Source organism: Mastigoproctus giganteus, chromosome 11 (assembly GCF_048544385.1).
Source record: "Mastigoproctus giganteus isolate SK-2022 chromosome 11, ASM4854438v1, whole genome shotgun sequence".
NCBI classification, from domain to species: domain Eukaryota; kingdom Metazoa; phylum Arthropoda; class Arachnida; order Uropygi; family Thelyphonidae; genus Mastigoproctus; species Mastigoproctus giganteus.
In genome coordinates, this window is record NC_143585.1 from 83,510,602 (window position 1) to 83,525,838 (window position 15,237).

The window sequence follows — 15,237 nt, forward strand, 5'->3', positions numbered from 1 at the left end:
TAGTTTGTTAAAGTGTTACCCATATTAAAGAAAACTCAACCTATACATCTCACCTTTGTTTTGATATATTCATTACATTAACTAAATGATTTTTCTGAAGAGAAAAGGGGTGGCTTCAATAAAGATCTGTACACTTTGTTTGTATAATGATAATAAATTGATTATTAATTTCCAGTATCCATTTCTTACATCTACAGAAATCTTCAATAACAGAGAATTGGTCAAGTACAGTTGGACGACATGGATCTATCCATGAGACAGGTTTCAAATATGTTGTTTATAAACAGCCTTTATCTTTGGATAGGTTTTTTATCCATGATGTAAGTCCACAAGATGGAGCTGGTAAGTGTGCATTTTCCAAATTACTTACTCATAATTTAAAGATAAAATCATTATTTAATAATCTTTATGGCTGTAATATATAATTTTAGAAAATTTGCATGATGAACATTTATCCTCCTTATGAAATTTTAATAAAGATAAAAATATAAAAATAGCAAAATGCTTAAAGTGCGGTACTCACCTTGAATATAATCTGCAATAGTTTTATGAAAAGACTGATGGCTAAATATAAGGTGGAATGGTTAAGTTAATGCATTAAGGTGGGATGAGATTTAATTTAACGGAATTTTAAAATAAGCGCAAGGAAGCAGAAGTGCACTACTCTGTCCCTGGTTATCATAAAGTAGAAAATAATTAATCTGGAACATAATAGAATTGATATTGCCAATAGTCGTGACGACAGACTTTCGTTAAGTTATAACGTCTTCAGTTGGCGGTGTTAAATGAGAAGTAACGCGTGCTGTATTTTAAGGAATTTTCTATACTCTCGTGATGCTCTTTGGGACACGTGGGAATCTCAGATGTGAGAGATTCCAAGCCGAGGAAAGGGAAGTTTTGCGTTTAGGACATTGAGATTAGTGTTGTGTCGAAACCATTCGATAATGAGGGCTTCATATTGAAGAATTTTGTGGCTGGTTTTAAGTCTTATAATGGTGATAGCAGAGTCAATAAAAGGAGTGTGATTGTGGGTTTGGGCATGAATTGTGAGTTCTGTGCTAGCTTGTCCCGATCTAAGACTATTATAGTGGTAGTACGCGCGAGTGTTGGAGGTTTTGGTAGAACCAAACTTGGTTGTAGTACTACCAATATAACAGGCATCACAGTTTGGTTGACATTTAATCAAGTAAATTATATTGTTCAAATCGTTGGTTGGGTATTTGTGTGTATCTTTGTAAGTGTTGAATAAGGATCCGAGTTTACTATAAGCTGGAAAAAATAAGGGAGATATCAGTACCTGTAAACACACGGCGAAATTGTCCGGCAAGTTCATTATGGTATGGGAGGATGATGCGTATATTTGCGTTGGTGGTGGGTTTTGGTGGATTGTTAATTTTACTTTTGGCGGTGGAAATAGTGTGTTGAATGAGTTGGTTTGGGTAGTTCCTAGCTGTAAATTTTTCTGTGAGGTATTGAAGTTCATTGGTTAAGTCATTTTGTGAGGTGCTATATTTGAGGGCATTATGTATTTGGTTGTATAAAACCGCTTTTTTTGTGCAGAGGGAGTGGTGCGAAGCAAAATGTAGGTATTTGCCTGTATGTGTATTTTTTCTGAAAATCTTTGTGCCTAGTTTGGTACCTGTTTTGTAAACAGTAAGGTTGAGAAAATTTATATTTATTTGGTTGTTGGTTTCAATTTCAAGAGTGAGTTTTAACCTATCATGTATTGAATTAAATTTTAAAAAGAGATTGTCTATAGTGGACCTATTGCCTATTATGAGTATGTCATCAGCGTAATGGGTGTATAATTTTATTTCTGGGGGGAAGGGTTGTAGGATTTGGTTCTCTATTGTGGCTAGGTAAATTTCTGACGCGGGGGGGGGGGGGGAGATACCTAAACCCATGGGTAAACCGAATATTTGTTGGAAAATTTTATTATTGAATCTGAAATATCGGGCATCTAGTAAAAGTGAAGTGAGTTCAGGGATGTTATTAATAGAAAGAGAGGTACGTTTAGTCAAAGTGTTATCTTTTGTTAAGAATTTCCATAAAGCCTGTAAAGTGTATGGGATATGCACGTTAGTATATAGAGATATTACGTCAAATGATGCTAGATATCTCTATCAGAAATTGTAGTATTGCTTATTTTCTGAAAGGCCTGATTGGTGTTGCTGATTTTGAATTCGGAGAATCTGGTAAGAGGGGGATATAATTTTAGCACTAAGCAGGTGGATAGATTTGCAAAAGCTGACTTACCGAAAGAGATAATTGGTCTTAATGGGTGGCCAGGTTTGTGTAGTTTGGTGATGCCAAACATGTGAGGAAGGATGTTATTGCAGATTCCTATCTGTTGCAGTGTGTATAAACTGATTTCTTTGTTTTGTCTGAGTTTTCTTAAGATTAAATCTAGTTTATTTTTAAGTTTGGTGATATTATGATCGTTATCAATTTTATATGTGTTTTGGTCGGTTAAAATTTGTTCCATTTTCTGAGTGTAAGTATTTTTGTGTATGATGACGATTGTGTCACCTTTATCTGCTTTTTGTATAATAACATCTGAAATTTTGCTTAATTTTTGTATATCTAGAAGTTGTTGCTTTTTAATATTAGATTAAAATTCCGTTAAATTAAATCTCATCCCACCTTAATACATTAACTTAACCATTCACTTATATTTAGCCATCAGTCTTTTCATAAAACTATTGCAAATTATATTCAAGGTGAGTACCGCACTTTAAGCATTTTGCTATTTTTATATTTAGTCTATTATCACGGTACTATAAGAATTCTATAACTTTTATACTTGTCAGTTCATAAGATATTTTAACGTTATAATACCACCTTATCTGCACCGCCTCTCAATTGTACCCTTGATGCCTTTGGACATGTCTGATAAAAAAAAAAAACACAACTCACAAAAACACTCATAAAACATTTCACTAATAAATTACATATTACCTTCCTACAAAAATGTCTTTGCCATAATATTATTCCTAAATTCGCCCGCATTTTTCCAAAAAAACAGCTGCAAAAAATTTTGCAGAATTTCAGATGTTATTATACAAAAAGCAGATAAAGGTGACTCAATTGTCATCATAGACAAAAAATACTTACACTCAGAAAATGGAAGAAATTTTAACCGACCAAAACACATATAAAATTGATAACGATCATAATATCACCAAACTAAAAATAAACTAGATTTAATCTTAAGAAAACTCAGACAAAACAAAGAAATCAGTTTATACACACTGCAACAGATAGGAATCCGCAACAACATCCTTCCTCACATGTTTGGCATCACCAAACTACACAAACCTGGCCACCCATTAAGACTAATTATCTCTTTCAGTAAGTCAGCTTTTGCAAATCTATCCACCTACTTAGTGCTAAAATTATATCCCCCTCTTACCAGATTCCCCGAATTCAAAATCAGCAACACCAATCAAGCCTTTCAGAAAATAAGCAATACTACAATTTTTGATAGAGATGTCTAGCATCATTTGACGTAATATCTCTATATACTAACGTGCATATCCCATACACTTTACAGGCTTTATGGAAATTCTTAACAAAAGATAACACTTTGACTAAACGTACCTCTCTTTCTATTAATAATATCCTTGAACTCACTTCACTTTTACTAGACGCCCGATATTTCAGATTCAATAATAAAATTTTCCAACAAATATTCGGTTTACCCATGGGTTTAGGTATCTCCTCCCCCCCCCCCATCAGAAATTTACCTAGCCACAATAGAGAACCAAATCCTACAACCCTTCCCCCCAGAAATAAAATTATACACCCATTACGCTGATGACATACTCATAATAGGCAATAGGTCCACTATAGACAATCTCTTTTTAAAATTTAATTCAATACATGATAGGTTAAAACTCACTCTTGAAATTGAAACCAACAACCAAATAAATATAAATTTTCTCAACCTTACTGTTTACAAAACAGGTACCAAACTAGGCACAAAGATTTTCAGAAAAAATACACATACAGGCAAATACCTACATTTTGCTTCGCACCACTCCCTCTGCACAAAAAAAGCGGTTTTATACAACCAAATACATAATGCCCTCAAATATAGCACCTCACAAAATGACTTAACCAATGAACTTCAATACCTCACAGAAAAATTTACAGCTAGGAACTACCCAAACCAACTCATTCAACACACTATTTCCACCGCCAAAAGTAAAATTAACAATCCACCAAAACCCACCACCAACGCAAATATACGCATCATCCTCCCATACCATAATGAACTTGCCGGACAATTTCGCCGTGTGTTTACAGGTACTGATATCTCCCTTATTTTTTCCAGCTTATAGTAAACTCGGATCCTTATTCAACACTTACAAAGATACACACAAATACCCAACCAACGATTTGAACAATATAATTTACTTGATTAAATGTCAACCAAACTGTGATACCTGTTATATTGGTAGTACTACAACCAAGTTTGGTTCTACCAAAACCTCCAACACTCGCGCGTACTACCACTATAATAGTCTTAGATCGGGACAAGCTAGCACAGAACTCACAATTCATGCCCAAACCCACAATCACACTCCTTTTATTGACTCTGCTATCACCATTATAAGACTTAAAACCAGCCACAAAATTCTTCAATATGAAGCCCTCATTATCGAATGGTTTCGACACAACACTAATCTCAATGTCCTAAACGCAAAACTTCCCTTTCCTCGGCTTGGAATCTCTCACATCTGAGATTCCCACGTGTCCCAAAGAGCATCACGAGAGTATAGAAAATTCCTTAAAATACAGCACGCGTTACTTCTCATTTAACACCGCCAACTGAAGACGTTATAACTTAACGAAAGTCTGTCGTCACGACTATTGGCAATATCAATTCTATTATGTTCCAGATTAATTATTTTCTACTTTATGATAACCAGGGACAGAGTAGTGCACTTCTGCTTCCTTGCGCTTATTTTAAAATTCCGTTAAATTAAATCTCATTCCACCTTATATTTAGCCATCAGTCTTTTCATAAAACTATTGCAGATTATATTCAAGGTGAGTACCGCACTTTAAGCATTTCGCTATTTTTATATTTAGTCTATTATCACGGTACTATAAGAATTCTATAACTTTTATACTTGCAAAGATAAAAATTAATTTTATCCTAAGATTAATTAAAAATTTTTTTTAGCGAAATAATTCCCCAATATTCAATAAGCAGAATATATTAACATAATTGCTTCTTTTGTCTGAAAATTGATTTCCAGGCTTTGGATAATTATTGTTGAATTTTATGGCTTTCTTAACAATCATCACAGAAAAGTTGGAATACCTGAAATATTGTTCAAATATTGCATATACACAATGATTAAGATGAAGGAACTCATCACAACACAGCACAAACTGAAAGGCCTGGTCTATACTTATCAACTCCCAGCCACTATTTGTTATTTGTTATTTTGGGTTTTTTTTTAGGAGCATTAGCAACTAAGGCCATATTGCTCCGGGATATGCGGTGGTCATTCCTTGACCTTTCCGCATCCTCCGTATTTGGTGGTGACGGGCTTGAACCCTGGTTTAATCAAGAAGCGTGTGCTACACACTGCTGCTCCTTCGCACCTGGCTACGGAGGAGCCTCAGCCATTATTAACCAAATATGTATTAACTCAAAGCTTTGCAAAGTGGGTGTCACATTGTGTCTCAATGGATGTCACCAAACTTTAGAATTTTCACTCTACTTTCCTTTCACTTTATATACTGATCTAATCAATAGATTAAAATACCATACATTAATAATTGAAAAACTTATGACATTTTTTTCATGTGTTACTTGGCAGCCAGTGAGCTCTAGACAATTTTTCTTTTTAAAGCTAATAACTGATGTGATCAATTTCAGATAGGCTTGGTTAAACTTGTATTTATAATGCACATCTTTCCTCTCTCTCTCTCTCTCTCTCTCTCTCTCTCTCTCTCTCTCTCTCTCTCTCCCCTCATGGTTTGGTGTAAAACAAGGAAAGTTGCATACAAATGCATTTATAATCAACTTAAAAATAAGGAATAAAAATGGTGGGGTTTCATATTATGTACAGTGTTGGAATCAAAAAGTTTGTAAAGCACTGTACTATCGATGTGACATTCCTCTCTATTATGGGTTCCCAAACTTTTGAACTTGTGGACCATAATACTGTTTCCCAGGTGTAAGGTATTACACCTGGGAAACAGTAATCCCAAAATAACTTATTCACTTGGTGGAGCTCAACTAAACCCAGTACTGGAGGAAAGGGACTTGGGTGTTACGATACGGTCAGACATGAAATTCTCTGAGCATTGTAAACAGGTTGCAAGGAAGGCCCATGGTGTCCTATCGATGATCTATCGAACTTTTGCAAGTAGAGATAGGGACGTGATAATCCCATTATATAAGGCCTATGTTAGACCACACTTGGAATACTGTGTTCAAGTATGGAGACCGCACCTAAAGAAAGACATCGAGCTTCTTGAAAGGGTGCAAAGAAGGGTAACTCGCCTGGTGAGATCGGCAAAAGGGCGTCCTTATGAAGAAAGACTTCGAATATGTGGGTTGCAGAGTTTGGAAACTAGACACCTTAGAGGAGATTTGATTGAGGTGTTTAAGGCTCTGAGAGGCATCAGTAAAATGAATGAGGACAAAATTTTCAAGATTATAAATGATGCTAGAACTAGGGGACATAAATTCAAGTTACGCGGGGAAATGTTTAGATTGGACTGCAGGAAGTTTTATTTTAGCCAGCGAGTTATAAATTACTGGAATAAGTTGCCTTCATGGGTGGTAGAGGCCGACAGTTTGGGGAAATTCAAAGGTCATCTGGATAGTACTTTCGGGTAAGGGAAGCCATAGGATGATAGGATTAATTTCCTTTTTATTTAATTTTTAATTTCATTTTATTATTTTTATTTATTTATTAATTATTATTATTTATTTATTTAATTTTTGTTTTTATCATTGTTTTGTTCGTTTTTTTTTTTTTTTTTTTTTGGCTGGTGCAGCATAAGCCATAGGCTTTCTTGCACCATACGGCCGTTACTAATACTAATACTAATAATATATTTCACCAAAAGTTTTGGAAACCAGCAATCTAGTTTTCATTCAGGAAATCAAACAGTGCATAATTTTTTTCCTTCATTTTGACAGATTGCTAGTAGTAGTGAAACTGTAAACCAGTGCCAGTCTCTGGATCAGACTTTTGACCAAAATCATTCAATATGAAATAAAAATAATTTCCATCAATAAATACAGTAGGCTTGTGGGTAATATTCTCTATATATGTTGTTATTTATCATGAGATTCATCATGCGATTTTCATGATGCCACTCCATGGAGTGGACTCATGAAAAGTCTCTGTGCTACAAGAAATTATAAAGGGCACAGTCAGCTATTGAGATGAAGACATCAGTTTTTTGGGATAAAGAAAAGTGATTACTGAAATGGGCTGAGGCCATCTGACTAGGAGAAGAACACCCTGAATCTCCTTAACTGAGCTCATGAGGAGCAGACTGAGGTCTAGATCCGGCATTCACTCCTCAAATTGTTGTAGTATATGGTTGCATAAAAAAAAAAAAAAAATCACTTTCCTCAGTGTAACATATGTATGAAGTCCATTTAAGTTATGAGGGGCGCCTCCATAGCCAGGTGGGCAGGAGCATCAGTGCGTAGCACATGCTTCTTGATTAGACCGGGGTTCGAGCCCGTGACCACCAAATGTGGAGGATGCAGAAAGGTCAGGGAATGACCACCGCATATCCCTGGAACAATATGGCCTTAGTTGCTAATGCTCCTAAAAACCAAATAACAACAACACTTTCTGGTTCTTCATACGAGGTTCTAAAAACTGAAATGCTCTTGGGAAGGAACACAATATGTGAAGATTATTCCAACAGTATCGCAGAAAACTGCAACCACATATTTTCTCTGCACCTGCACAAATACAGAACTTTGTGGGTAGCAGTAATTCAGCATGCTTCCATTAGATGGATTGATGTTTGATTTCAAGATTGAATAGTGGAATCCATGTCTCACCCATTATCTCAATCAAGAAGAAGGATTCTCTTCATAGATGAACTTTTCCTAGCTGAGAAGCAGCTGGTTGAGCCATTCACCAGTGGGCTAAACACATCACCAAACAAACCTTTGCAGTTGACCTTCACAGTTTGCAAGAAAAGGTATGAAAAATGTGTTCCTTCTAGAAAATTAAGTTGAAATGAATGTTTCATTTCTGTATCTTGTGTATTTTATGAGAAATAAATTGAATACATTATGACTTAAGTGCACCTCATAATGTAATTGCTGTGTATCAAAGATACCCCCCCCTTTTTTTTTTGTTTTTTTTGATTGACTTGTAGCCTTCAGACTTTGCCAGGAACAGGTCAGCATTGTCTGAATAAAGTTATAGCAGAATTACCTTAACTTTATTAAGACAGAATGTTATTGCAATTGCCATATATAGGAACTCCCCACTTACGTAATACTCAACTTATGGATTTTCGGGTGCAAACTTAAAAAAATCATGGAAACGTATTTTGCATCCTGTAGGAATAAATGTAGGTATCATGAAAATATCGTAATGTGAACAGAATAACACTTTTTTTGGTTTTTTTTTGTAATTCTTTCCAAGTCCTTGGAAGTTGAAAATTTCGCTATATTACTAAGCTATTTATCTCTCTGAAAGGTCATATTTATAATTGAAATTGCATTACCTTGCACTTTCTGGTTTATTGGACTTTTCTGTTAGTGCATCTAATTATAAACGGGTAGTAAACTTGATCTTATTGCATTTGCGATAATACAGATAACTGCAATTGTGTGGGTTTTTACACTATTATGGTGAAATGTGTTCCCCTTCACTGAAATCTTCAATCATATAAAAAAAACAAATTTCAGAAACTTCTCTCTTCATTCCTATTTATGTATTACAATGATGAAGAAAAAGCAACCAACAAAAAATGCAAGTGGTGGCAGTGCCAGGAAACAAAACAAAATTGATTTAGAAATGAAGATGAAAATGATTAAGAAGTACAAAGCAGGACAAAGTTTGTCATTTCAAGGGAATTAGTTCTCACTGCTTCAACAGTGAATACTATTTTAAAGGACAGTGCACGTATAAAAGAACATGTCAAAGGATCAACAGTGACCACAAAATAGCGTTCAGGTGCTATATTGTGAAGATGGAACAGCTGTTAATAATATGGATGGAAAATCAGATTCAGAAGTGAGTGCTCCTGAGTCTAATGACCATTCAGGCAAAAGTAACAAGTATTTATAAAGATATTAAGGATAAGTACGGCAAACCCCAACCCAAGTTCATGACAAGCAACGGGTGGTTTAATAGGTTCAGGCATCACGCTGGTGTCCACGACGTTAAAGTATGCGGTGAAATCACCGGTGCCAATTCTGGAGCTGCAGAGATATTTTGTGATGTGTTGGAAAAAATTATTGATGAAGGTAGCTATTCAACACAGCATATATTTAACGTTCACGAGACTGCTCTGTATTGGAAAAAAATGCCGGATCGAACGTACATTGCCAAAGAGGAAGATACAATGCCAGGTTTCAAGGCATCAAAAGATGGGGCCACGCTCTTGCTTGGGGCTAATGCAGCGGGTGATTACAGATTAATACCACTGCTTGTGTACCATTCTGGAAATCCTCGTGCATTTAAGGGCATCAATAAAGCCACCCAACCCGTGCATTTCCGATTGAACCAGAGAGCATGGATAATGATGTCTCACTTTGAAGATTGGTTTAAATGCTGCTTCATTCCTGAGGTTGAAAAATATTGTAAAGACAATGACGTTCCTTTCAAGATTTTGCTTCTATTAGATAATGGTCCTGGACATCCTACGCATCTAGATGATTTCAATTCGAATGCGAGAGTCATATTTCTACCGCCAAACACAACTTCACTCATACAACTTATGGATCAGGGTGTTATTTCAAATTTAAAAGCATACTATTTATGCACAACATTTGTTCAGGCATTGTCTGCAGTAGATGATGAGAAAAATTTTACATTAAGAGACTTTTGGAAATCCTACAATATTTACCACATCATCTTAAACGTTAATAAGGCCTAGGTTAAAATTATTAAAAGTTGTTTAAATGGCGCATGGAAGAAAATATGCTCATGGCATGTAAAAGGCTCCAAAGGATTTGAAAAAGACTAATCATATGAAGAGATTACAGATAAGTTTGTAAAGGTTGTAAAACTACTTCAGTTGGGGGTTGATGCCAAAGATGTGGAGGAGTTAATAGAGGAAAAAGAGAAGGAATTATCTAACGAAGAACTTATTGACTTGAAGGCAGTGATAGTGAGAGAAGAAAATGCTGACGAAGCTCAAGATAAACCAAATGATGAGCTGAGATGCTTCATCACCAGAGAGATGGCAATGGAATTTCGTGAAATTGCATCGGCAATGGCGAGGTTTGAGAAGATCAATCCTGACAGCGAACGATTCTTAAAAGTTAACAGAGGGATGAATGATATGCTTGCTTACTACAAAGAAATCTATGAGGGAAAGAAAAAAGCCACCGCCCAGTCATCCATTAATATGTTCTTTTGTAAGGTTGAGTGGCTACCCCCCTTCTAAATCTCCACAGCCCTCAACCTCCGCAGCGGTGTACTTATCAGCTGAAGACGTTGATTCTGGCAATGATGCTCGAGAGGTAAAACTTAACTGAAGTTATGCCTATCTCCTCTCTTTTTTTGTAATTTTATAATTTTGAAATTTTTTTAAATTGCATGCTTTTGTAATGTTTCCTGCGCATGAGATAAAAAATTGAATAAATACAATAAATAATTCTATTTACATGTTCGTCGAACATTTCTTTTTTGATTCAATCAATTCAGCAAGCACAGTTGTGAGTCCTGCACAAGCATGAGGGAAATTCCGACTTACGTAGTGTTCTGCAGAACGCAACCTTTACATAAGTCAGGGAGTTCCTGTACTCGTTTGTGGACAACATAAAGAAAAATCTTTGCCCAGCATGTTAATTTTTTTTTGCTAATATTTTTAATGTCAGTAATAATAACATGTATATAAACAAAGTTTGAGAATTGTCTTACTGAATATTATTAATACACAAAATTTATGCATCCATACCATTTATGTCAGTCTTCTTCCTGTATGATATTGTTCCCAGAGTCACAAGATTCAAGTAATTATATGGCCAATCAAGATTTAGCTATGAATTTCTGCCTTACTTCCTTGTTTTTCAGATATGGCTCTTCTGATTATCACCTATTTCCATCATTAAAAAAAAATAATAAATTAAAGGATGAAAAAACTTTTGCGATAAATAGTGATGTTATTTGTATGGTCGAGGATTGGTTAGATAAAGACAGTGTGTTTTATGTAAAGAGTCTAGAAAGGATCATTGGATAAAAATTAATTCCTTTCCAGATTGCTTAACTCCTTCCATGGTAAACCAGAAACTCTTGTACATCAAGAGCACAAAATTTTACTTTCTCAAAACTGCATCACGACCTTGGCATTAATTGCAGCAAAATTGCATTAATTACCCATATTCGTATGCTAATTTCAACCCTTTTCAACAGAGTAATTTGCATTAGCATTAGTTGAGGCATATGATGCAAGAAAGCAAGCTTGTACAGCATCAGTAAAAAAAAAAAAACCTTCACATTTCATCCATCCGGTCACTACAAATATTTGTCCAATTCAGCCTTAAATTTATTTAAGCTGTCAACTTTCCTATAACAGATGGAAGTCTGTTATAGCAATCGACTATGTGCTGGCTAAAGGCAAAATTCTGCACATCTATTCTACAACTGTCTTTCCTCAATTTGAATCTATGCCCCTGTGGGGGGCATAGATTCAAACTGAATTTCAATTCAAGGTAATTGAGGCTTATACACCCTGTGCAGGTGCTTAGTCTCCAGATGCTGCAACTTGCAGGATTTAAGCCTTTCTTTGTAAGTGCACCCTTTTCTCACCAATCTTGTTGCCCTTCTCTGTACTTGTTCTAGCAACTCTATATCCTTCCTAAAATGAGGCCTCCGTACAGTATTCAAGGTGTGGCCTGACCATTGCCTTATACAAAGGGATAATCACCTCCTTGTCTCTGCTAGCAAAATTCCTATATATCATTGACAAAACTCTATGACCTGCTCTGGCAGCCCATCTGCACCGCTCAGAGAACTTCATATCTGACTGCACAATCACCAATAGGTCTTTTTCATTCTCCACCTCCCTAAGTTTAGTACCACACAGTTGGTACATTTCTCTTGGGTTACTGCTACCCATAAAGATACTTTGCATTTGTCAATGTTAAACTTCAGTTGCCACTTCTCAGCCCATCTGCCTAACATTTCTAGATCCTGTTGCAGTAGCATACTGTTTTTACTGTCATTAACAACCCCGCCAACCTTTGAATCATCTGCAAAATTGGACATTAAACCTGATATATATTCATCGATATCATTTATAAATACATAAAACAACAATGGGCCCAGCACCAAACCCTGGGGGACTCCTGCTAATAACATTAGTCCATGTAAGCAGTGTCCATTTATTACCACTCTTTGCCGTTTCCCATTCAACCATCCCTTTATCCATTGCAGTAACTTGCCCTTAATGCCATACTGCTCCAATTTGGAATACAGCAGTCTTCCATGTGCAACAGTATCAAAAGCCTTCCTGAAATCTAAGTATATGATATCAAACTTATTTTTTGGATCCAGTTCTTTTTAACCACACATAGTATCCAATCAAATTGGTCAGACAAGACTTCCCCTTAACAAACCCATGCTGTGTCTGAACTATTACTGCTACCTTGTCTAGGTGATCCTGTGTCACCTCTTTAACCAGTGACGCCATTATTTTCCCCAGAACAGAAGTTAAACTAACAAGTCTATAATTATTTCTTTCACCTTTTGAACCCCCTTTGTGAAGTGGGGATACATTTGCACATTTCCAGTCCATAGGGACCTCCACTAACTCTAAGGATGCTCTCATAATTATGGCTAAGGGTTTGCTTACTTTCCTTGCTACCTCCTTCATTATAACTGGATAGATTTCATCTGGTGCCTTTTTTATGATTAACTTCAACAAGTTCTCCTCCACTTTGCTATCAGTTATTACAAAATCACTTAGCTCCTTGTTAGAGTTTGATAAACTTCTGGCATTCCCCTCCTCGAATAACTCCTCATGTGTGAATGTAGATGCAAAATACTCATTCAATTTATTAGATACTTGAGCAGGATCATCAATAGTTGAACCATCTATGTTAAGTGGACCAATCTGATTCATCCGCTTCCTTCTAGAGGCTACATAAGTAAAGAACTCTTTGCTGTTTTTCTTTTCATCCTTTGCCAAAGATTTCTCATCTGCCTTCTCCTGCCTAACCGCCTTTGTGACTTGGTTACAGTCTAGCTTATATCTGCCATAGGCTTCTGTGTTGCCTGATAATTTATATGCATCCCATGCATTTTTCTTCTCTCCCACAAACCTCATTAATTCATCCGACATCCATTTAGACCTGAACCTTGAACAGTATTTCTTAGTTGGTATGAAAAGCCTAGTATCCTCCAAGATTAAGCCCTGAAGGCTTCCCATTTAGAATTCGCCATTGGTAACATCATCAGTTGATCCCACTGTATAGAATTTAAAAACTGTCTGAGACCACTGTAGTCACCTTTACGAAAACAAAAACCCTTCCCTTTACCCTTGATGGTAGTTACATCTTAAGTAAATCCCACATCAGTACACTATGATTACTGCCATCTAGTGGTTCCTTTATCTGCAAATTCTTAATGCATGAATAATCAGTGCTGATAATCAGATCAAGGGCATTACTCCCTCTGGTTGCCCCTCGAACATGTTGCTGTAGAAAACAATCCTCCAATAAATCCACAAAAGTCTTGCTAACCAACGCACAAGTTCCAGTCAATATCTGGAAAGTTAAATTCCCCCATCACAAGACATTCTGATTTACTGGCCCATTCTGTTTCTCTGCACAACTATTCATTGTACTCATCAGAGTCATTAGGCCTATAACATAATCCTATTCTCATTTTCCTAGTGTTTATGTCACACAAAACAGACTCAACATTGCACTGTCCACTTATGTCAACTGGATGCACTTCCTTAGATTTTGTTTCTTTACTAACAGCATAACCACTCCTCCCTTCCTACCCTATCTGTCCTTTCTGTACACATTGTACTCCCCAAATTTCAATTCTGCACTGCTTATATCTGTGTGCACAAAAGTAATAAAACTTTTAATAGAGAAACTAAGGATAACCTTTTCTTGTAAGGTCACCATAGCACTCAATTATATTCCGTAATTTCACTAACATATCTATTCCTAGCCATATGCCATGAAGGATTTACTGTAAAAATGCAATAGATATTTCATTATTTGTTTATCACAGATTATAATCAGGTGAAAAGAGTGATTTTAAAGTCAAAAGAGGTAAAAAGGACGACAGGTTTAAAATGACACCAACACAAGCGCTAACAGATCAGTACTACTCTGCTAAAAATATTATGTGAATTTTAAACTAAGAATTGCTTAGAAAAGCAATATGTGCACATGATATGTCTTAATAGGCTTTTGCATACTTTCCTGAGAAATTAAATGAGTTCATTAGGATTTTTATGGATTATAGTCATTGGGAAAGTAAAACAAGCTAGTAGAAAGGATTTTGGTATTAATGTAATGCACAAACACAACATTATATACAGTTTTTATTTTGACAACTATGTGTCAAAATTAAAACTGTCATAAACCATTATATATACACTGAGTGATCACTGAATTATGACCACCCCCATGAAAACTGAATGCGATCTGTTGACCACATGAGGTACAAGAGTGCGGAGTTAGTCAATCTGCGTAGCATAGATAAGGTGTCGGTGGGTCAGTAGGTAGTAAAATTCCGAGAGTGATGGGTAAAAGGAAAGATTTATCGCACTTTGATAAAGGGCAGATTGTGGGTGCTCAACAATCTGGTGCCTCGATTTCCCAAACGGCTGAACTGGTGGGGTGTTCGAGAGCCACCGTAGAATGTACAGTAGAATGTAAAATGTACAGGACTGGCGTCAAAATGGTCAAACAATGACCCAACAGCAAGATTGCAAAGGTCAGTGAAAGGTTGATGTTAGAGGTGAGTGCCGGGTCCGACAACTCTTACAGGCAAACAGGTGCAGCACTGTTGAAGAGTTGACCCATGCAACATGGGT

At 36.1% G+C, this 15,237-nt stretch overlaps 1 protein-coding gene across 2 annotated transcripts in view; it reads left to right on the forward strand.

The window, feature by feature from the left end:
- The window catches only part of LOC150078196 (uncharacterized), an 881,600-nt gene that overhangs the window by 840,542 nt on the left and 25,821 nt on the right, over positions 1–15,237 (forward strand). For both annotated transcript variants that reach the window (XM_090385307.1, XM_090385308.1), the window contains one exon: positions 198–342. In XM_090385307.1, the coding sequence (XP_090241433.1) occupies positions 198–342 (145 nt within the window). The remainder of the gene's footprint in view (positions 1–197; positions 343–15,237) is intronic.